The sequence below is a fragment of the Canis lupus genome, chromosome 32, assembly GCF_003254725.2.
Source record: "Canis lupus dingo isolate Sandy chromosome 32, ASM325472v2, whole genome shotgun sequence".
Lineage (NCBI taxonomy): Eukaryota > Metazoa > Chordata > Mammalia > Carnivora > Canidae > Canis > Canis lupus.
This window is the reverse complement of record NC_064274.1, coordinates 20,113,600-20,136,071: the sequence shown is the minus strand read 5'-3', so window position 1 is coordinate 20,136,071 and position 22,472 is coordinate 20,113,600. Positions and strand designations below refer to the sequence as shown.

Here is a 22,472-nt window from a genome sequence, read left to right as displayed (position 1 = left end):
AGAAATCATATGTATCTGATTTTTGATATCTGTTCTAAGTGAAAGATTTTAGATTAGATTTCCTGATGTATAATAAATACTTAATAATTATTTGTATATTAGTAAATGTGGTTCCAATTTATCCTGAATTTAAATCCTTACTATTTTCACTAATCTACAAGAATATTATTATCTTCATGTCCATATATTTAATAATTTCAAAAGATCAGGGACATATTTTTTAGATAATCTGATGCCTATAAGATCTTATTTTGTCTTATTAAAAACCTTGGCACCATTGTCATTTTCAAGAAACACTGAATTATTTTATTTTAGAAATATAACATTTTTCTATTTATGCATTTCTTTGTTTTAAATGTATTTCAAAGCTTTATTACCCAATGATTTTAGTTATCTCCTGTACTTACACAGTTTAAAGTCTCAAAAGTATCTGCTGATTGATTAATTGACTACTTCATTTTATCTATAAATGGCCTTTTAAATAATAATTTAGTGAAAAAGTACGTTTGTGCATAGAGTAGTCCCTTTTTTCAAGTTTTTATTTAAATTCTAGTTAGTTAACATATAGTGTACTATTAATTTCAGGAGAATTTAATAATTCATCAATTACATATAATTCCTGGTGCTTATCACAAGTGCACTTCTTTTTTTTATTATTATTATTTTTTACAAGTGTACTTCTTAATCCCCATCATCTATTTAGCCTTTCCCCCACTCACCTCCCTCTATTAACCATCAATTTGTTCTGTACAGTTAAAAGAGTCTTTTGGGGGACCTGAGTAGCTCAGTCAGTGTAGCATCTGCCTTCAGCTCTGGTCATAACCCCAGAGTCCTGGGATCTAGCCCCATGTCAGGCTCCCTGCTCAGCAGGGAGTCTACTTCTCCTTCTGCCCTTGCCTCTACCTCTGCTCATGTTCTCTCTCTCTCTCAAATGAATAAATAAAATCTTTATAAAAGTCTCTTATGGTTTGCTTCCCTCTCTCTTTTTCCCTCCTTCCCACTTATATCTGTTTTGTTTCTTAAATTTCACATATGAGTGAAATCATATGGTATTTGTCTTTCTCCGACTGACTTATTTCACTTAGCATAATGCACTCTAGCTCCATTCACAACTTTGTAAATGGTAAGATTTCGTTCTTTTTGATGACTGAGTAATATTCTGTTAAATATATCCATCCTACATCTTCTTTATCCATTCATCATTTGATGGACACTTGGGCTTCTCCCATAGTTTGGCTATTGATGATGCTGCTACAAACATCGGGGTGCATGTGCCCCTTCAAATCTGTATTTTTGTATCCCTTAGGTAAATACCTAGTAGTGCAATTGTTGGTTCATAGGGTAGTTCTATTTTTTAACTTTTTTATTTTTAAAATTTTTTTTTAATTTATTTATGATAGTCACAGAGAGAGAGAGAGAGAGAGGCAGAGACACAGGCAGAGGGAGAAGCAGGCTCCATGCACTGGGAGCCCGACGTGGGATTCGATCCCGGGTCTCCAGGATCGTGCCCTGGGCCAAAGGCAGGCGCCAAACCGCTGCGCCACCCAGGGATCCCTATTTTAAACTTTTTGAGGCAACTGCACACTGTTTTCCAAAGTAGCTGCAACAGTTTGCATTCCCACCAACAGTGTAAGAAGGTTCCCCTTTCTACACATCCTCGCCAACATCTGTTGTTTCCCGTGTTAATTTTACCCATTCTGACAGATGTGAGATGGTATCTAATTGTAGTTTTGATTTGTATTTCTCTGATGCTGAGTGATGTTGAGTATCTTTTCATGTGTCTGTTAGCCATCTGTATGTCTTCTTTGGAGAAATGTATGTTCATGTCTACATTCCATTTCTTAACTATATTATTTAATTTTGGAGTGTTGAATTTGATAAGTTCTATATAGATATTAGATACTAACCCTTTATTAGATATCACATTTGCAGATTTTTTTTTTTTTTACCATTCCTTTAGTTGTCTTTTAGTTTTGTTGACTTTCCTTTGCTATGCAGAAGCTTTTTATTTTGATGAAGTCCCAATAGTTAATTTTAGCTTGACTCCCTTGCCTCTGGAGACTTGTCTAGTAAGAAGTTGCTGTGGTGCTGAGGTCAAAGAGGTTGTTGCCTTTGTTCTCCTCTAGGATTTTGATGGATTCCCGTCTTTAATCCATTTTGAATTTATTTTTGTGTATGGTGTAAGAAAGTGGTCCAGCTTCATTCTTCTGCATGTCACTGTCCAGTTTTTCCAACACCATTTGTGGAAGAGACTTTTTTCCCCATTGAATATTCTATCCTGCTTTGTTGAAGATTGTTGACCATATGGTTGTAGGTCCATTTCTAGATTTTCTATTTTGTTCCATTGATCTATGTGTCTGTTTTTGTGCTAGTACTATACTGTCTTCCTGCTTGTACGTTTGTGATATAGTTTGATGTCTGGAATCATGGTGCCTCCAGCTTTGCTTTTCTTTTTCAAAATGATTTGCTACTTGGGGTCTTTTGTGGTTCCATACAAATTTTAAGATTGTTTGTACTAGGTCTGTGAAAAAGGCTCGTGGTATTTTGATAGGGATTGCATTACATACATAGATTGCATTGATAGTATAGACATTTTAACAATGTTCTTCCAATCCATGAGCACGGAATGTTTTTCCACTTCTTTGTGTCTTCTTCAGTTTCTTTCGTATAAGTGTTCTATAGTTTTTAGAATATAGATCTTTTACCTCTTTGGTTAGGTTTATTCCTAGGTATCTTATAGTATTTGGTGTAATTGTAAATGGGACTGATTCCTTGGTTTCTTTTTCTACTGCTTCATTATTGATGTATAGAAATGCAACAGATTTCTGTACGTTGTTTTATATTCTACTGCTGAATTCATGTATTCTAGCAGTTTTTTGGTTAGGTCTTTCAGATTTCCTATCTAGGGTATTATGTTGTTTGCAAATAGTGAATGTTTGACTTCTTTCTTGCCAATTTGGATGCCTTTTATTTCTTTTTGTTGTCTGATTGCTGAGGTTAGGAATTCCAGTATTATGTTAAATAACAGTGGTAAAAATTGGCATCCCTGTCTTGTTCCTGACTTTAGAGGGAAAGCTTTCTGTTTTTCCCCGTTGAAGATATTAGCTTTCATATATGGCCTTTATGATGTTGAGATATGTCCCCTCTATCCCTACTTCATTGAGGATTTTTATCAAGAATGGATGCTGTATTTTGTCAAATGCTTTTTAAAGCATCTATTGAAAGAATCATATGGTTCCCATCTTTTCTTTTATTACTGTGGTATATCAAGTTGATTGATTTGTGTTATTGAACTACCCCTGCAGCCCAGGAATAATTCTGGGCTGATGGATAATTCTTTTAGTGTACTGTTGGATTTGGTTTGCTAATATCTTGTTGAAAATTTTTTGCATCCAGTGATTATCAGTGTAGTTCTCTTTTTTAGTGAGATCTTTATCTCATTTTGGCATCAGGGCAATGCTGGTTTCATAGAATGAATTTGGAAGTTTTACTTCCTTTTGTATTTTTTTGGAATAGTTTGAGAAGAATTGGTATTAACTCCTTTTTAAATGTTTGGTAGAATTTACCTATGAAGCCATCTGCTCCTGGACTTTTTTATTTGTTGGGAGTTTTTTGATCAGTGATTCAATTTCTTTGCTGGTTATGAATCTGTTCAAATTTCTATTTCTTCCTGTTTCTGTTTTGGTAGTTTATATGTTTCTAGAAATGTGTCCATTTCTTTTAGGTTGTCCTATTTGGAATATAGTTTTTCATAATATTCTCTTCTAATTATTTTTCTGTGATGTTGGTTATTATTTCTTCTCTCTTGTTTGTGATTTTATTTATTTGAGTCATTCCTCTTTTTTTGGATAAGTCTAGCTAGGAGTTTATCCATTTTATTAATTCTTTCAAAGAACCAACTCTTAGTTTCGTTGATCTAGTATACTGGCTTTTTGTTGTTTGTTTCTATATATTTATTATTTCTCTTCTTCTGCTGGCTTTAGGCCTTATTTGATGTTCCTTTTCTAGTTCTTGCTTCTTGAGGTTGGCCTATATACTGTATACTTCTTGCTTATGACCAACTTTGCTGAATCTGGACCAACAGGTTCTAGACTGTCTTACTTTCATTTTCATTTCCTTCCATCTATTTTTTAAAATTTCTTCTTTAATTTCCTGGTTAGCCCATTTATTCTTTAGTAGAGTATTCTAAAACCTCCATGTATTCATGATCTTTCCAAATTTTTTCTTGTGGTCGACTTCAAGTTTCAAAGTACTGTGGTCTGAAAATATGCATGATACGATTTAAAATCTTTTGTGCTTGTTGAGGTGATTTGTGACCCACTATGTTATCTATTCTGGAGAATGTTCCATGTGCACTTGAAAAGATGTATATTCTGCTGCTTTATGATAAAATGTCCTGAATGTGTCTGTTAAGTCCATCTGGTCCAGTGTGTTTTTCAAAGCCATTGTCTCCATTGATCTTCTACTTAGATGATCTGTCCATTGCTGTAAGTATTAAGTCCCCAACTATGATTGTATTATTATCATTGAGTTTCTTTAAGTTTGTTATTAATTGAATTATATATTTGGGTGCTCCCAAGTTGGGGGCATAAATATTTACAGTTGCTCAATCTTCTTGATGGATGGATTCCTTAATGATACATGCCTTATTCAACTCTTGTCATGTTTTTTTATTTAAAATCTAGTTTGTCGGGACACCTGGTGGCTCAGTGGTTGAGCATCTGCCTTCACCTTGGCATGTGATCCCGGGGTCCTGGGATGGAGTTCCACATCAGGCTTCCTGCAAGCAGCCTGCTTCTCCCTCTGCCTGTGTCTCTTCCTCTCTCTGTGTGTCTCTGTGTGTGAATAAATAAATAAAATCTTAAAAAAATAAAATCTAGTTTGTCTTATATAAGTATGGCCATTCTGACTTTTGTTTGACATCCATTAACATGATAGATGGTTCTCCATCCTTTCACTTTCAATCTGGAGGTATCGTTAGTTCTAAACTGAGTCTCTTGAAGGCAAGTAGATAGATAGGTATTATTGTTTTTTTTTTTATCATCTCTGATACCATATGTCTTTAATTGGAATGTTTAGTCCATTTACATTCAGAGAGATTATTGATCGATATGAATTTAGTGCCATTGTGTTACCTATAAAGTTGGTATTTCTGGTGATGTTCTCTGGTCCTTTCTAGTCTTTGTTGACTTTGGTCTTTCTTTCCCACTCAAAGAGTCCCCTTTAAGGTTTCTTGCAGGGCTGGTTTGGTGGTCATGAACTTCTTTATTCTTTAGTCTTTGTTTGTCTGGGTTACTTTATATATCCTTCTATTCTGAATGATCACCTTGCTGAATAGAGTATTCTTGTCTGCATGTTTTTTCCATTCAGCACATTGAATATATCATGCCACTATTTTTTGGCCTGTCAAATTTTTGTAGACAGATCTGCTGGGAACCTGATCTGTCTTCCCTTGTAGGTTAAGGACTTTTTTATCTTTCTGCTTTCTGGATTCTTTCCTTGTATGTGTATTTTGTGAACTTGATGACAATTTGTCTTGATGTTTGCTGTCTTTGTTGATTTTGTTGGGAGTTCCTGTGCCTCTTGGATTTTGATGTCTGTTTCTTCCTCCAGATTAGGGAAGTTTTCAACTATAATTTGCTCAAATAAACCTTCTGCCTCTTTTCCTCTCTCTTCTTCTGCTATTATGCTTTATGGAGTCACCGAGTTCCCTGTCTACATTCATGTTCCAAAAGTTTTCTTTCCCTTTTCCTTTCAGCTTATTTTCTATAATTTTATCTTTTTATATCACAGATTCATTCCTCTGCTTCATCCATCCTTGTTTGCAATACATCCAGTCAGTTTTGAATCTCTTGTTTTTATAGCTTTTTTTTTTTTTTTTTTTTGGCCTGACTTGTTTTTAGGCCTTTTAACTCTATAGTAAGGATCTCTCTGGTTCCTTCTGTATTTTTTTCAAGCTACTATCTTTATGATTGGTGTTTTAAATTCTGGTGCAGACATATTACTTATATTTGTTTTTATTAGATTCCCCACCTATGACCTCTTCTAGTTCTTTCTTTTGGGATGAATTCCTCCATCTCGGCATTTTGCCTAAATCTCTATGTGTTAGGAAAAACTGTTATGTTTCATGCTCTTGAAAATAATGCCCATATTAAGAAGAGGTCATATACTGTCCGGGGCCTGGCACTTCAGGAAGTTTTTTGGTGTATGCTGTATGCACTGTGCTGTTCTGTTTTGGCTGCTCTTTCCCTCAGATCAATCCTCTGCAGAATTTCTCCTCGCCTTCAGTGTGGAGTATTTGGACCTGGTCTAATACATGTTGAGTTTTAACTAGATGTATGTGCTTTGATCTGCTTGATAGAAAAGACTAGATCCTATCAGTCCTAGAACTGAAGTTTTGCTGCACTCTCTTTTCTTTTCCTTTTTTTAAAAAATATTTTATTTATTTATTCATGACACAGAGAGGCAGAGACATGGGCAGAGGGAGAAGCAGACTCCCTCTGAGGAGCCTGATGTGGGACTTGATCCCAGATCCCAGGATCATGCCCTGAGCCAAAGGCAGACACTCAACTGCTGAGCCACCTAGGCATCCCACAGCACTCTATTTTCACTAGACTGTGCCTGTAGGGGGTTTGTGCTGGTGTTCTGGGGTAAGGGCCTGCTGCACTGGTTCTCAGGTGGACTTGCCCTTGTAAAGAGCTACCTGCATGGTGCAGTGGGGCGGGGCTTGGTGTAAGTGGCAAGAGCCTCAACTAGGGACCCTGTGTTTCTCATTGAAATCTGTCCATGTTGGTGGGCTAGGGGAGAATGGCATCACCCTGCACTCTCATCTCTGGCGAGGAGAGTTCACTCCTGCCACTGCTAGGAAGCCTCCCTAAAGAGCAAACAGTCCTCTTGTGTCCCACGTTTCTGTCAGAACCCTGTCTTCACCATTTCTGTTTCTGAACCATCTGCCTTTCTGGAGGCATAGTACTTCTGTGTTTTATCTCAGGAACACAGCTGGGTTTCAAAGCTCCAGATTTTAGGACCGGGTATGGTATGCTAATCCTCTGGGGTAGAGTCTCATTGCACTGTGGCTGGCGTTGGTTTGTCACAGAAAAGCAGCCAAACAATCATGGGGGGAGTTTATGATTAAGTGCAGCCTAAAGGTGACTTCCAGGTTAGCAGCTTCAGCAGGTGCCTCTGCTGCTATGCTAAGTAATGGGGTCACTCAGTGCTGCCCACCTTCTCATTTATGCCCTAAAAGGCAGTGCCACTTCTCCCAAATGTACTCAAAGAAGAGTTCTCCCCATGTAACCCAGGGGATCCTCAGACCATGCTGTCTGCTCCCAGGCCTCTGTTTTCTTTCCACATGGGAATACCACTAAGGCCAATAGACACAACCCCAGTGATGGTGTATAGACTTCTAAAATTTTAGACTTCAAGCTCCACTTCTTATAAAAATTTGCAATAATCAGCCCCTCTTCTTTTCCTAGTAAGTAGTTTTGGAAAAAAGTTTCTCTTGTGCAATCCCCTGTGTGCTGCTTTCACTTTCTTTCTTTCTCTCTCTCTTTCTGCCTCCTCTCTCTGTGATCAGGGTTCCCTCCCCTCTGAAGCACCCACAGTTCTTTTCTCCTCCAAATCAACTCTCTGCAGCTCCTGCTTTCCATGATTTGGCTGTTTCTCCCTCTACCTGTGCAGCTTGTTCTCTCAGTCCTCAGATTGATTTCTTGGGTTTTCAGAATGATTTGATATTCATCTGGCTCTGTTCAACAGATAAGGCAAGGATAGAGATCCCTACTGCTCCACCATCTTAACTCTTCCTTCTCCATTTATTTTCTTAATGTGCACTTGCCCAAATTGAACTTAATTGTATTTAAGGTCTTTGATGACTATTTATAATTCTAATTATACTTTATATCATCTATTGAATAACTTGGTATAAGTAGCAGATAAGCAGACAGATTTTCAATTACCATTATTTAGCTAAACATTTAGAAATTAATTAAAATTTTTCTTCATTTGGATCTTAAGTGAATATTTGTTTAAATTATATCTTAATACTTGAATAAAGATTATGTTAAGCCCAGAAATAGTAGACTGCTAACTTGAAAAACCTCATGGTTATGTACATTGCTTTTAGATCATAGAATTTGGGACTTGAGGGGTAACTGAAACATTATTACCTCACTTAATTCTTTAATATGCTCTCTAATTTTATTCTTTTATTGAACATCTAAAGTATACAAATAAGCTAGGAATTGTGAAGGATATGTGAGTAGATTAGTCTCTAGGTGTTAACATTGAAGGATTAAAAAATATAAGTGTATAATTAGAAAGACCATGGTTTAGTAAAGAATAATTTCAGAACACATGCCAAATTCTTTCGTGTGTGTGTGTGTGTGATGGACACGTGCTATGGTATATTCAAAAATTCCCCCTTTTCCAGTTTTACTGAGAAGTAATTGACATATATCAGTGCAGTGTATAAGTTTAAGGTGTACAGTGTGATGGTTTGATTTATATATATTGTGAAATCATTACCACAGTAAGTTTAGTTAGCATCCGTCATTCAAAAGATCCCTCTTTAATTCTGACTTTGTCATTACTGATATTTTTTGGAAGCAATTTCATCCCCAAATCCTCTCCCATTCCATGTAGGCAGACAGAAGGAAAAGGCCAGGATCTTAAGACTTGCATATATGGTTTCATTTGTTCTCCTTAATCTGGACTTAAATTAGAAAGAATATTAAAATGTCAAGTATATAATTTGAGGGAAAATGGAAATTTCCATTTGGGAAATTAGTCACACAAATAATTTTAGAGAAAAAGTAAATATCAATTTATAAAATTAAGTGTAATGCATTTACCACTCTGATGTGTTTCATCTAATGGAGAAAAAAGATTCTTAGTTAACTAAAAAGTGATTTAAAATCATGATTTTTTTTTAAATTTTTATTTATTTATGATAGTCACACAGAGAGAGAGAGAGAGAGAGGCAGAGACATAGGCAGAGGGAGAAGCAGGCTCCATGCACCGGGAGCCCGACGTGCTATTCGATCCCGGGTCTCCAGGATCGTGCCCTGGGCCAAAGGCAGGCGCTAAACCGCTGAGCCACCCAGGGATCCCCTAAAATCATGATTTAAAATTTATCAAAAAATAAAAATATTTTTGCCCACCAGTTGATTTGACACCAAAATTAAAAGTGGAGGAGTTATGTACAAAATCCCCCTACCTAACTAATTTACATATTTAACTAGCTTGCATACATTATTTTTAACTAGTTTACTATTTAACATAGTTCACATCAGTGTTCTGTGTTGTACATGGTTGTGGGTTTTTACAAATGTGTAATGTCCTGTCCTACCATTATGATATTGTGCAGAATAGTTTTACAGCTTTATAAAATTCCTGTGCTCTACCTATTCATCCCTCCCTCTCTTCCTGTGATTCCCTGGCATTCATTGATCTTTTTATTGTCTCCACAGTTTTGCCATTTTGAATGTCATATTGTTGCAGTCACACAGTGTGTAGGTGTTCAGACCGACTCTTTTCTTTTTTTTTAATTAATTAATTTATTTATTTATTTTTTCAGACCGGCTCTTTTCACTTAAAAAAATGCATGTGACATTCCTCCATTTCCTTTTACAGCTTGATACCTCATTTCTTTGTATCACTGAATAATACTTCAACTTTATTGTATTGTATCTGTTCACCTATTAAAGGATATCTCAATTATTGTCTTTGGCTTTTCTTGACAGGTATGAATGAAGTTGCTATAAACATTTATGTGTAGATTTTGGGTGGACCTAAGATTCAACTCATTTGTGTAAATGGTAGTACAATTGTTGGATCATAAGGCAAGATTATATTTAGCTTTGTAAAAAACTGCCAGATTAACTTCTAAAGTGGCTGTACTATTTTTCATTCCCACTAGCAATGAATGAATTCCTGTTGCTTCACATTCTTCGTCAGCATTTGGTATTATCAGTGTTTTGTATTTTAGCCATTCTAATAGGTGTGTAGTGGTATCCCATTGTTGTTTGAATTTGAAATTTCCTAACTACATGATTTTGAGTTTTTATATGCTTGTTTTCCATCTGTATCTCTTTGGTGAAGTATCTTTTCCTTTCTTTTGCCCATTTTGCCAATTTTTAAAAATTGTTGGGTTTCTTTGAATATTTTGGATACAGTCCTATATTTAACATGTGTAAAACACATTGTAAAACACATATGACATGTGTCTTACAAATATCTTATCCCAGTCTGTGGCTAGTCTTTTCATTCTCCTAATGTATATGTACATATAATAAATATATATGTATACATATAATAAATAAATATATATTTTGAATATTGATGTCTGTTTCAGTATGATTTGGATTGCCTTCATTCTTCTGCCAAAAGTCAGTAGACTATATTTCTATTTTGGCGCTCTATATACTGGTCCATTGATCTATTTGTTCTTTTGCCAGTATCATATTGTCTTGATCACTGTAGTAGTATAGTTAGTCTTGAAGTCAGGTAGTGTTTGACCTATAATTTTGTTCTTTAGTATTATGTAGGCTATTCTTGGTCTTTTGCCTTTCCATATAAACTTTGTCACTTTTTCGATATCCACAGAATAATTTTCTAAGATTTTGATTGAGAATGCATTGAATCTATATTTGGAAGAATTGATATTTTAATAACATCAGGGCTTTCTTTTCTTTTTTTTCTTTATTTTTCTTTTTTCTTAGGGCTTTCTTTTCATTAACTTGGAGTACTTCTCCATTTATTTCTATTATTTTTTATTTCTGTCATCAGAATTTTGTAGTTTTCCTTGTTTTTAATTCTTATATATGTTAGATTTATACCTATTTCATATTTTGGGGTGCTTATAGAAATAAGATTGTGTTTTTAATTCCCACTGTTCGCTCTTTGTGAAAGGAAAGCAATTGACTTTTGTATACAAATTTTGTTATCTTGCAACTTTGCTATAATCACTATTTTCAGAAGATTTTTTTGTTGATTCTTTTGGATTTTCTACATTTATATTCTATTATGTTCCAACATATTAAGTAGGAATTATATTATATTCCAAAATTATATTATGTTATATTCCAACAAAAACGACTTTATTTCTTCCTAGTGAATCAGTATACCTTTACTTACTTTTCCTTTTTATTATTGCTTTAGCTAGAATTTCTAGCACAATAGTGACTAAGAGTGATGAGTGGGGACATTCATCTCTTATTTCTGATCTTAGGAAAAAGCATCTAGTTTCTCACCATTAAGTATGATTTTGACTGTAGGTTTCTTTTAATAGATGTTCTTTATCCAGTTGAAGAACTTCCTGTTTATTCTTAGTTTTAATCATGAATGTATATTAAAATTTGGTAAATCCTTTTCCTGCATCTGTTAATTCAGATTACAAGATTTTTCTTCTTGTTAAATCTCCTTATAAGCTTGTTGATAATAGACATCCTTGCAGTCATGCTAGTCGTGTGATGGAATACTTATCTATGAAGTGCTTTTATAAAAGGATGTACCATGTTTGTTGAGGTTGTTAATTGCAAATAAGTCTGAAATTTATTGATTTATGAGGCATAATTCTCTGGAAAATGTCATTTAATCTATACAATTATGGAAGTATAAAATAAAGATGTTTAGTGACTGAATGCTTCCTTTAGTGTAAATAATGTTTTGTATGCATCATTTAGAAACCACACATGTTAAATCTGGGCCATAACCCATCCTAATGTGACCAGGAAGGAGAATTGACACAAATATACTAATGATTGTGCTACTTGCTATGCCTTGAGTAGCGAAGTTCTTTATTTCTGACCTTGAAATATCATCGCTTTTGCTAGCATCCTGAAATAGTAAGTGGCTAAGTTATTAGCCCTTATAAATAGGGTAAGATGAAACCCCAACCCAACACATTTCTTTATGGCAAGAATTGGCTGGAGCTACTTACCAGCTGCTCCTTTCAGTGAATCTTGTTTTCTTCAGTTAGTTATGGTCCCCATTACTGTGGCCACTGTCCATTGCCTCCTTTTACAGTTGAATGGCTTTTTTTTTTCTTATTGTAAAATTAAGAGACATTATGGAGTCATGATTATTACCAAGGATTCAAACTATGATTCCTGAATGCAAATCTGAATATTTCACTACGTAAGTCTGTATGGCTTTAGGCAAATTAAAGTTTCTGTGTCTCTGTTTCCCCAGTTGATAATGATGATGGAGGCAATGATAATGCCATCTCTATGTTTGTTGTGAAGATTTACTGATGGAGTTACTAAATTCTACAACCTTAGTTCACTTAGTTAATATGCTTAAAGTACTTAGAATTGTGCTGAACATACAGTACGTTTTAGTGTTACTATTAGAAACCATTCCCCTACTAAAAGTGGGAAAGTTACAGAGAGGTATTTGAGTCAAAAAAATTGAGAATAAGACATTATTTGTGGATTTTTCTGTGTGCTTATACAAATTGTATCTGTATTGGACAGTTTTAGCAATATTCTAGGTAGTTATAGGAAGTTGGAAACATAACATAACCTGGTTGTCTTTGTGACCTAATTTTTGTAATTATTTTTTAGGTTTTATGGAAGTTTGCATTAGAAATTTTAAATTTGGAAGAAAAGGTAACAGAAAATTTTTGAAGATTTTATTTATTTATCCATGAGAGACAGAGAGAGAGAGAGAGAGAGAGAGAGAGAGAGAGAGAGTGGCAGAGACACAGGCAGAGGCAGAAGCAGACTCCATGAAGGGAGCCTGACGTAGGACTCAATCCTAGGTCTCCTGGATCACACTCTGGGCTAAAGGTGGCACTAAACCACTGAGCCACCTGTTATTATTTACTTCTGTAAAGTAACAGAAACTTAAATAAAATCTCAACAATGAGAAGGGAGCATCCTGAAGATCATTCTAAGCATTCTTTGTATAAAAGACTATCTCTAAATATTATCAGAACATCTACTAATAATTAAATAGTATAAAAATAGTACCAATTCTCAACTTATTCAATTCAGAGATCAAAACAGAAAATCTAAAAAAAAATTTTTTTATATATTTCTTCATGAATAAATGATGCTCAAGATGGTTTCCATCTGTCAATTCCTGGTGATGATAGAGGTAGATTAATCATTCAGTTTTTGAGGTTGTAATTTTGACTCTCTGGGCCACATACTTTTGTAAATGACATATTTTTGAAGTTACACCTCTTTTGGATGTCTGGTAAAGACTATGACATATAATTCATGAAATGTGGTAGAAGAAACTTTCTTCATTAGCATTAGATTAATGCTAATCTATAGGAAAAAAAGTCCATAGAGTAGACAAATATCTACATTATGGGAGATTTGATCCTGAACATTGTCTATAATATTGTTTGAACAAACCTTTTATTATTAGTGCTCATTTAGAGCAATAGTATTTGACTCAAGTGGTTCTTGACTCAGTAGTTTCTTGGTTCAAATTAGAAAGTTGATTATATTAGTGCAACCAACACTGTCTGTAAATGCTAAATTGGTAGAGGTGCTGAAGATTTCTATGAGGTTGTATTGTTATATCACAAAAGAAATTCAACAGGGAAATAAACAGAACAAATACATTCAATAAGTAATATTAGAGCAACTCTACCATGCCTCAAATCTCTTTTGAATAATTCTCATATAAAGGCCATTTCAACACATAGGTTGCTTTGCTAAAATGAAGTTGATATCTGGTAAAGGTCTGGTTTCTGACTTGATTTTTTAAAAAGTTATGCCTTTTGTAAAGTGCTGAATTGCTTATACAGTCAGTTCCAATTCACTAGAATCAGACGAAAGGGATATGTGTTATCTTTTTCCATAAAAAAAGACTGAAGATTTAATACTAAACATAGAATGCCAATTTATGAATATCCAGAGAAACTAGTGACATCACTCACTTCATTCAAGAAAACAAAATTTACTGTATTCTGGGCAGCTAAAATGGATATAAAATCAAGCTTCACTGATTCCTAACATAGCATATAATTTCTCCCATAAATGCTATTTTTACTCTGGCTAGAATGCTTCCTGAAACATTTTAATAAATTTCCTTTTCTTGTTTCTATATAAAATGTAAAATGAACCTATTCACAGAAGAGGTCAGAACCATTGCTCAATTCAACATTCTGCATATTATGTAAAATTATATTTTCAGTTAAGAATAATTATGTTTTAGATATTGTCACTTCCTTTTTACTTTCATCATTGTTCAGGGTTTCTTTTGGATTGTATATTTCTCTAGGAAATACAATTATAATACTGTGTAACTGCATGTACAGAGGCAAATAGCATATAACCAGTTTGAATTGAAATGCAGATGCCAACATCCTAATAATGAGTAATGCAAATATATGTTTGAGCAAAATCATAAGTCATAGATTTTTACAAATTCTTAAAGTAATTGGAATTTTATGTGGTAAAATTCATTAAAGCCACATCTCTATTATAGTTTTAATTACAGTTACTGTTTATTTGCTAAATGCAAGATGATCTTGGAGGTGAGGAAGGCTTAAAGGGAAAACTGTGTATATCTTGTTATTGTTGAGGTCTTAATAGGTGGCACAGTCAAGTCATTAGGAGTTCACTTTTCTGGTAAGACAGGTATAGGAGCTCCACTGCTTAATCCACCGACTCCCTATTTCATTCATATCCAGAGAATTTGAGAACTAAGCCACAGATTCACCTTTAAAATAGGGATGATAATAGGATCTAGTTGATAGAATATGTTAAGGGTTATGAAAAAAGTATGTATGCTACCTGGCACACTGTAAGTGCTGATTACATTATTTACATTTAAAAAATTATTAGTATATACCGTTAAAAAACAACACATTTCTATAAGTATGACCTAATCTATTAGTAAATATTTAGTTTGAATTATTTTTTATTTGCATATAAACAACTTCAAAATGTCTGTGTTGACTTTATTCCTTGTAAGGGGATCTTTCTTTAGTTTTTTCATCTGCATGTTAGCAGAGAAATCTTTAGTGTATCGTTATTAATTAGCTCTATATGTTTACTACTGGCATGATTTCATAGTGGTTCCATTAGAAAATTGGAAAAAAGTAATTCACTCTAAGTATGAGGTCCAAATTAGATGTTAAAATGTATGATTAAAATGAACTTTAGATGTTTTTGTTGAGGTATATACTTTCTGTAGTATCTTGCATTTCCATTTACTATTTTTTCTCTCCATATATCTATACATAAATCATAACAACCCCACAAAACATTTAAAGAAACAGTTATGTAGGTTTTCCCAAGAAACAATATCTAATGGCATATGTATATTGATTTTCCATGGTTCTTTAAGAAATATGTGTACAATTTTAATGAGAACTAGAACAACCTCCTAATCTTAAAATTACCCATGTTGATTAGGAGTAGGCTCAGCTGCTTATAAAAGAAAACTCAAAATGACCATAGAAATTTCTTCCTCTTTCATATAAGAGATAAGCAATCTAGACCTCATATAGAGGCTCCATGGAGTCACCAGGAACTTGAGCTTCAGCTAGCTCACCCTTAACAACCGTTGGTCATGTGGTCTTTACCCTCTGGTTCAAGACAGCTTATTCCAGGTATCACATCTAAGGTCCAGATTTAGATGGAGGAAAAAGAAAGAGGATCCTTTCTCCTTTTGAAGGAAATACCTATATTTGACAGAAAAGTTATTTTTAAAATTGAATAACAATTTTCTTTACTTATTGATAGCCAGTACATGGCCACATCCCCATTGAGGGACCCCACTGAAAATTGGAATATTAAAACCAATCAGCAGTCTCTGCCACACTGTCTTTTGAAGACTACAGGTACATACTCAAAAATATTAAAGACAACTGTTAAATCTGGCTTTGTAAACTAAAAAAAATTGGTCAGGCTATTACAACCTAGTCATCATTTGTTTTTTTTCAATTAAATTGTTATAATAGCTACAATTGGTTCTGCATCATCTGCTAAGAAAATTGTTGAGTTATTAAAAAACAGTAAATGTCATGTCATACTACTCACCTCTCCAATACATCAAACCATTTCAGAGTTCCTTTAAAGCATTTTTACTAAGTAGGTAACAATCTTCAGTTGCAGAGTGCATTATATGGTTTATAAGCAGATAGTGCCTGGCTGTCTGTGAGGAGTATTGCTATAGTACTATATTTGTATTGACAAAGTGCTTCAGTAATTGACTTCTAGGGGAAAAAAATTTTACCTCATACTTTTAATTTTGAAAAAAAAACCCAGAAAAATACTATCCTAAATTTGTTAAGAATTTAAATTGAAATAGCTATCTAATTCAGAAAGTTGTTCATATGAATAATTATTTTTGTTCAAAGTAGCACTGTTCTTGCTTTCTATTGAAACTGATAAGATATGAGAGAACTCATCAGAGAATTTAAAAATGAAGGTTCTTGTCTGTCTTGGTTAAGGGAACCAAGTCATTTGCTTTAGGATTCAAGATCCTTATAGCAACACAGCAATTAACTTTAATTCATCAAGATATAGAATTCTAGAATTTGTGAAAACCTTTTGAGAATATATCTTTCAATTCTGTCATTTTATAGTCGAGGCACTAAAGTCTAGAAAGTCTAAGGTTACACTAATGAGCTAGTGGCAGCGCTGAAACCAGGACTAGGGTTTTACTACTTTTTAATCTAGTGCCTTCTATCTCCCCTACTTTTTCCCCCACCCTCCTTCACTTATCTTCCTTCCTTCATCTGCTTTCTGTATTTTATTAGTGTAAGCATTAAAATATTTGTATATGATACCAGGTCAGATGTAGAAAAGAAAATAAATTTGTTTTGGCAAATAATAACTTGATACAGAAAATAAGGTGCTTATAATGTTGTTGGAGAAGTTGACAGAGAGAACTCCAGGCTGTGCTTCCAGAAATAATTGCAGAACACCATGGTACAGTCCACCAGAGGAGCTGAGACTGCTGCCATACATTTCTCTCCACATCCATAAAACTAATAATTGGAATCTGGAATGCTGGTAGGTAGGCTGCACTACTTCATAACTGCCACTTAACATACATAAAGCTACTGAGTGGACCTTGGAATATTGCAGCACAAAACTCCGTGTATTAAATGTGTTTGCCAGCAGAGCTAAGAACAAAATAATGGCCTCCCCTTCAATATACCTACCATTTTACATGTGTGGCTTTGAATTGCTAGGATCCAATTTACATCCAGAACCCAATTATAAAGAAATCTGTTTAATGTTGTCTCTAAGTTTGCAGCCTCGGGACACCTGAGTGGTTCAGTGGTTGAGCATGTAGTTTGGCTCAGGTCATGATCCCAAGATCCTGGGATCAAATTCTGCATCAGGCTCCCGAGAGGGAGCCTGCTTCTCCCTCTGCCTATGTCTCTGCCTCTCTCTGTGTGTCTCTCATAAATAAATAAAATCTGTGAAAAAAAAAGAATGAAATCTTGCCATTTGCAAAGATGTAGGTGGAACTAAAGGGTATTATGCTAAGTGAAGTAAGTCAGAGAAAGACAAATACCATATGGTCTTACTCATGTGGAATTTAAGAAACAAAACATGAATATAGGGGAAGGGAAGGAAAAATGAAATAAGATGAAAACAAAGAGGGAGACAAACCATAAGAGGCTCTTAACTGAAGGATGCTAGAGGGGAAGAGTATGGGGTGATGGGGTAACTGTGTGTTGGATGTTAAGGAAGGCACTTGATGTAATGAGAACTGGGTGTTATATATGACTGATGAATCACTACATTCTACCCTTAAACTAGTTTTAAAAAATTGGCAATAATATCACTAATAGCAATGTAGTGCTTTGTAGTTTAAAGCAAAGTGTGTTAAAAGGAGAGAAATGATCAGTTAAAGTTAGGAGGAATTGAGTGTTCACTTGTTCTACAACTCTGGACATGTTTAAGGGATTAATTGCAGAGGATTCAGCACCATCCTTTTCATTACGCTACTGTTTAAAGTGTGAAAATCTCAGTTGGGCTTCAGAAAATTGTATGTGAAATAAACATAGGCAAGTAAAATACGACTACTGCTTTAGCAGCTTGAGCTATTTTGACCAATTCGTTGCTATATTATATCAGCTCTTTAAAATAACCAACTAGAGTCCTACTTTCCCATCTTCTAAATATTATGAATCACATTTTGAATTTTCAAATCCCAATAATAATACAGTTCCTGAATTTCTGCTTCTGTCCCTTTCCCTCTTCTCTTTCTTCTTTTTTATCATTATCATCATTTCTTAAAAAATAACATTTTTGAATCTCTGTTATGTGAATGGCCTATCTACAATCACAGATATGAAAAAATAAGGCACTTTTGCCTTCAAAGAACTTACAGTCTTGTTAAAGGGGCAGGACCTTTCCTAGCAAGGACTAGTTCATATTAAAGAAAAATAAAAGGCATGAATGGTAAGTATTAGAGAAGATGAGGGAAAGGAGACATCACGAGTACATTGTTAATAGGAACTTCAGACAGAAATACCTATTTTCATCTAGACTCTAAGGATTTAATCAGGATACATTAAAATATGCATAAATTGTGCTAAACTCTTTGGGCCAATGTTACATCCTGATGGACATTTTAAATAAATTTGTAGGGGATCCCTGGGTGGCTCAGTGGTTTAGCACCTGCCTTCGGCCCAGGGCATGATCCTGGAGACCTGGGATCGAGTCCCACGTGGGCTCCCTGCATGGAGCCTGCTTCTGCCTCTGCCTGTGTCTCTGCCTCCCTCTCTCTCTCTGTGCCTCTCATGAATAAATAAATAAAATCTTTCAAATAAATAAATACATTTGTAATAAGTGACTTGACATTTTTAATTTATGATGAATTAAATCATCTTTCCAAGCAAATTTAAATTTCAGACACAAAATGAAAAATTTCATTCAGATGATAAACCAATTGCAAAAATATACACCCATATGTGTGTGTATATATATTACAAAATGCCAGAAATGTTTTATATACTATAGCAAAGAGATGTATTATGATAGAAAAATCACGTATGTTCCTGCACTTTAATTCTTTTCATACTTAGCTATGGGACCCTGCGAATGTGGAAAGAAAAAAAAAATAAAACCTCATATTCTTTAATTGAATTCCTGGTAGAAAATATAACCAAAGCCAGAGGCTACAAGCCTCAGTTGACAGTTTAATGAAGACTCTTGAAAGAATGGGAGATTCTGGGTACTTTAAGACAAGCCCTGAGCAAGTCATTACATCTATTTAGACAAAGAAAAGATTAGTGAATATTTATGTATCAGTTACTAAAATACTTAAATTAAATATATGTTTATTTTTTCTAGTTACCATAAATTTGAATTTTTTTCTTTAAATCTATTGGTTATGAAGGCCAAAGATCTTTCCAGTAATAGTGAATCATTTATTTCTAAAGTCCCAAGGGCTGTTGACTTATGACCATGAAGCTATAAATATTTATTATAGGTGTTAAAATGTTTATGCTGAAATACCTGCCTTTTCATTTAAAATTATAAATTCTATTGTTTGCAGAAAGCCGATTTTTACCCAATCACACTTGTAATATCAACTGTGAAATCGTGGACTTTTTTTCCTCTAACTTTCCTATGTAAATGATTTGAGTGTGCTTGTTAGAATGCATCAGGGTTTTTATCCCCCCTTACAGGCTTACTTAAAATAAACCTCATGACTCTAATCCACTCATTTCTGAAAACCATCACAAGTGAGTTTTTCCTCAGACATTAGGATGTATTTGTACCCAGTGTAGGGTTTTGCTCTACATTCACAATCTACTGCAAATATACAGGTAATTAGTGAAGTTCAAAAAGGCAGTGATTTCCTGGATTCAAATGCCAGCACATAGAACCCTGTAACAGCTGCCTTTCCCATCCCCACCAGTGGATTTTAACATGAATTTTACAGCGTCTTGATATCTTACACCATCATGTGTGATTGGAGAAGATAATTCTCCTCATGCTCCCATTGATATAAGTGCATTCTGACCTCCAACAGATAAACTCAGCTATGTTCTCATGAAATTCACCATTAAAATTCTTTTCCTTTTACTCTATGTATCTTTATAACCCTCTTGAAACTTTCATTAAAGTATAATTTCATGTCATAGCTATTTGTAGGCATGATTTATATTGCTTACTCCCATAGGCATAATTTATATTGCTTACTCCCTTTACTATGTTATAACATTCTTACTTGTTAGAAATGGGTTGTATTAATTTTTATATACCTTAATGTTCCTAATACTGATGTAAAGAGAAGACTTGAGAATTACTGGTTGTGCAAAGAATGTAACTTCTTTGAGACTCATGTTTTTATTCTGTAACATGGGAGATAACAACAATGTACTGTTTTGGGGGGGCAATTAAAATATTTGAAAGGATTTTATAGTGCGTGCTGGTCTCCATAGAAGTAGAAGCCGTGATAGTAGTAGTACAAGCAGCAACAAAAACTGCTGGATAGAATTTTTCTTTTTCCGTCTTATAAAGAATACCCTTTTCACATTTTTTTCATCGTTGTTGTTTCAAATCATTATTGCTTTAATGTTGAGGAGCATTGGTAACATGCAATTCAGCATAGTGTTACTGATAAATACAAGGCTTGCATATCTAAATTTGTAAGTATATAGAGTGCCTATTTACCATATACTGCTGTTGTTTGTATAATGCACACAAGAGATTCAGTCTCATTATTTTTAGTCACATTTCCTGTCTGAATATTAGTAGATATATATGACATTAGGCAAAGGAGCAAATTAAGTGAGATGGTATAGAAATATTTGCCTTTCCAGTGCAATCTTGTCGATCCCTTTTTGTCTCACTGGAGCCCATTCTCAGAGAAGCTAAATAGAAGAGCTTGGGGGCATAGTATCTATTGTTTGGTCTCATTACAGTCATTAACTGCAGTCAAGGTGCCTTTCAGGAAGAAAGGATGATAGATAGGCGGCACGCTGACAACCACATTCACTGTCATGGAGAACAAAAGTCTGGGAGGCAGGAGGTAGCAGGAGGTAGCGGAAGGCAGAGTGCAGTGGGATACAGGTGCACGTTTTCCAGGGAAGAACAAGATGAATGTTCCCATTGTCACTGCTCCTTGCATTTCCTTAGTCATTAGTGTGACAGGTGGATAATTGATGACATGACATGGGACCTGTTGTGAAGCTTCTTTCCCCTCCTTTGAAACTACTTCTGTGTCCTTTAAACAGTATATGGTTATCTCATATGTCAGTGCATCTGCCTTTATATCTCAATCCAAGCTATCTCAGTAATGACAGAAAATCACACCACTTGTAACAAGGGAAGATGATATTAAAGTTTCATAGCTGTGTTAACTGCAATTCTCAGCAGTGGTTTCTTATGTAATAATAGGCAAGGTCAAGAATAAATTTATCAGAGGAAGAGAAAATAGCATAATGTGAACTCTCAATCTGCTACAGAAGAATGCCTTGTGGCCTACAGCTCATTGTTTTACTTACATGCTTTCTCGAGTTGCACTTTTTAGATTAAGAGTTACAAAGTTCTTTGTCAAGAAATAATTATGTAATATGGAGCATTTGAATGAATTATTTAAATACTTGAGCAAAATAGCAATGTACAAATCATGACTAACCATCTTGATTCCTTTTTAATATTTGTTTGAAAAATATTGAATCAGGAACTTCTGGGGAATCGATTTGATTTTAATTATATACCTAGGCTTATTTTATACTTATTAATTAGTCAATATTGTCCATCTGGAAATTTATTGGGAAAATCACTGTAAAAAACTACAAAGGTGGAACATATGTCATTGTAATAAATACATGTTAAAATTTTTCTAAAATGAAGAATTCTTAAGATTAGAACTTTATTATTCATCAAAAATGTTACCAACAATTTAATAAAGTGTTTTTCTTGCTTATGGTTTGGTTTCTAACATTATAAAGGATATCTTTTTCCCTCTAATTTTTTAGAATTATAACAATAGCAAAAAAATATACTTTTCATAACAATTATCAATAGTGAGTAGCCCTCCACATTGGGAATACATCTAATTTTTTATACATTAAATTTTACTACTGCATATGTAGAGTTGCTTTAGTATAAACCTTTTAATAAAAAAATAAACTTTTTAATATGCATAACCTCTTCATCATTATAATGACAAGCTTTTAAAGGAAAAGTTACAGTGAGAGAGTATCCATGATGATATAAACCATTTTATCAGTACATTTCTGATTTCCTTATTATTCTCTAAACTATACTCCCATGTCTGAGTCTACAAGATAATGTCTTTAATAAAGCATTATTAGGTCTAGCTTTTAATACATTGCACATGAGATCATAACCTATAACATCCTGGTGACCTTTAAGGGTTCATGAATCAACATACATTTATATATTTTTGTTGACTAGTTAGATCAGAGTTTGTGAGGTATTTTCTTAACTAAAAATCCACTTAGATAGCAATCCAAATGTCCAGAAAGATCCTGAAGATATATTTAGCAAGTCTCTTCTATATTTAGC

At 34.2% G+C, this 22,472-nt stretch overlaps 1 protein-coding gene across 35 annotated transcripts in view; it reads left to right on the top strand.

Annotated features, from left to right (window-relative positions):
- The window catches only part of STPG2 (sperm tail PG-rich repeat containing 2), a 533,064-nt gene that overhangs the window by 324,682 nt on the left and 185,910 nt on the right, over positions 1 to 22,472 (top strand). For 4 of the 35 annotated variants that reach the window (XM_049104919.1, XM_049104917.1, XM_025423881.3 and 1 more), the window contains one exon: positions 12,564 to 12,608. The exons of 30 other annotated variants lie outside the window; for them this stretch is intronic. In XM_049104919.1, coding sequence (XP_048960876.1) covers positions 12,564 to 12,608 — 45 coding nt within the window. Of the gene's footprint in view, positions 1 to 4,685; positions 4,869 to 12,563; positions 12,609 to 22,472 lie in introns of those variants that run through there. One more of the 35 variants, XM_049104916.1, reaches the window with a different exon arrangement.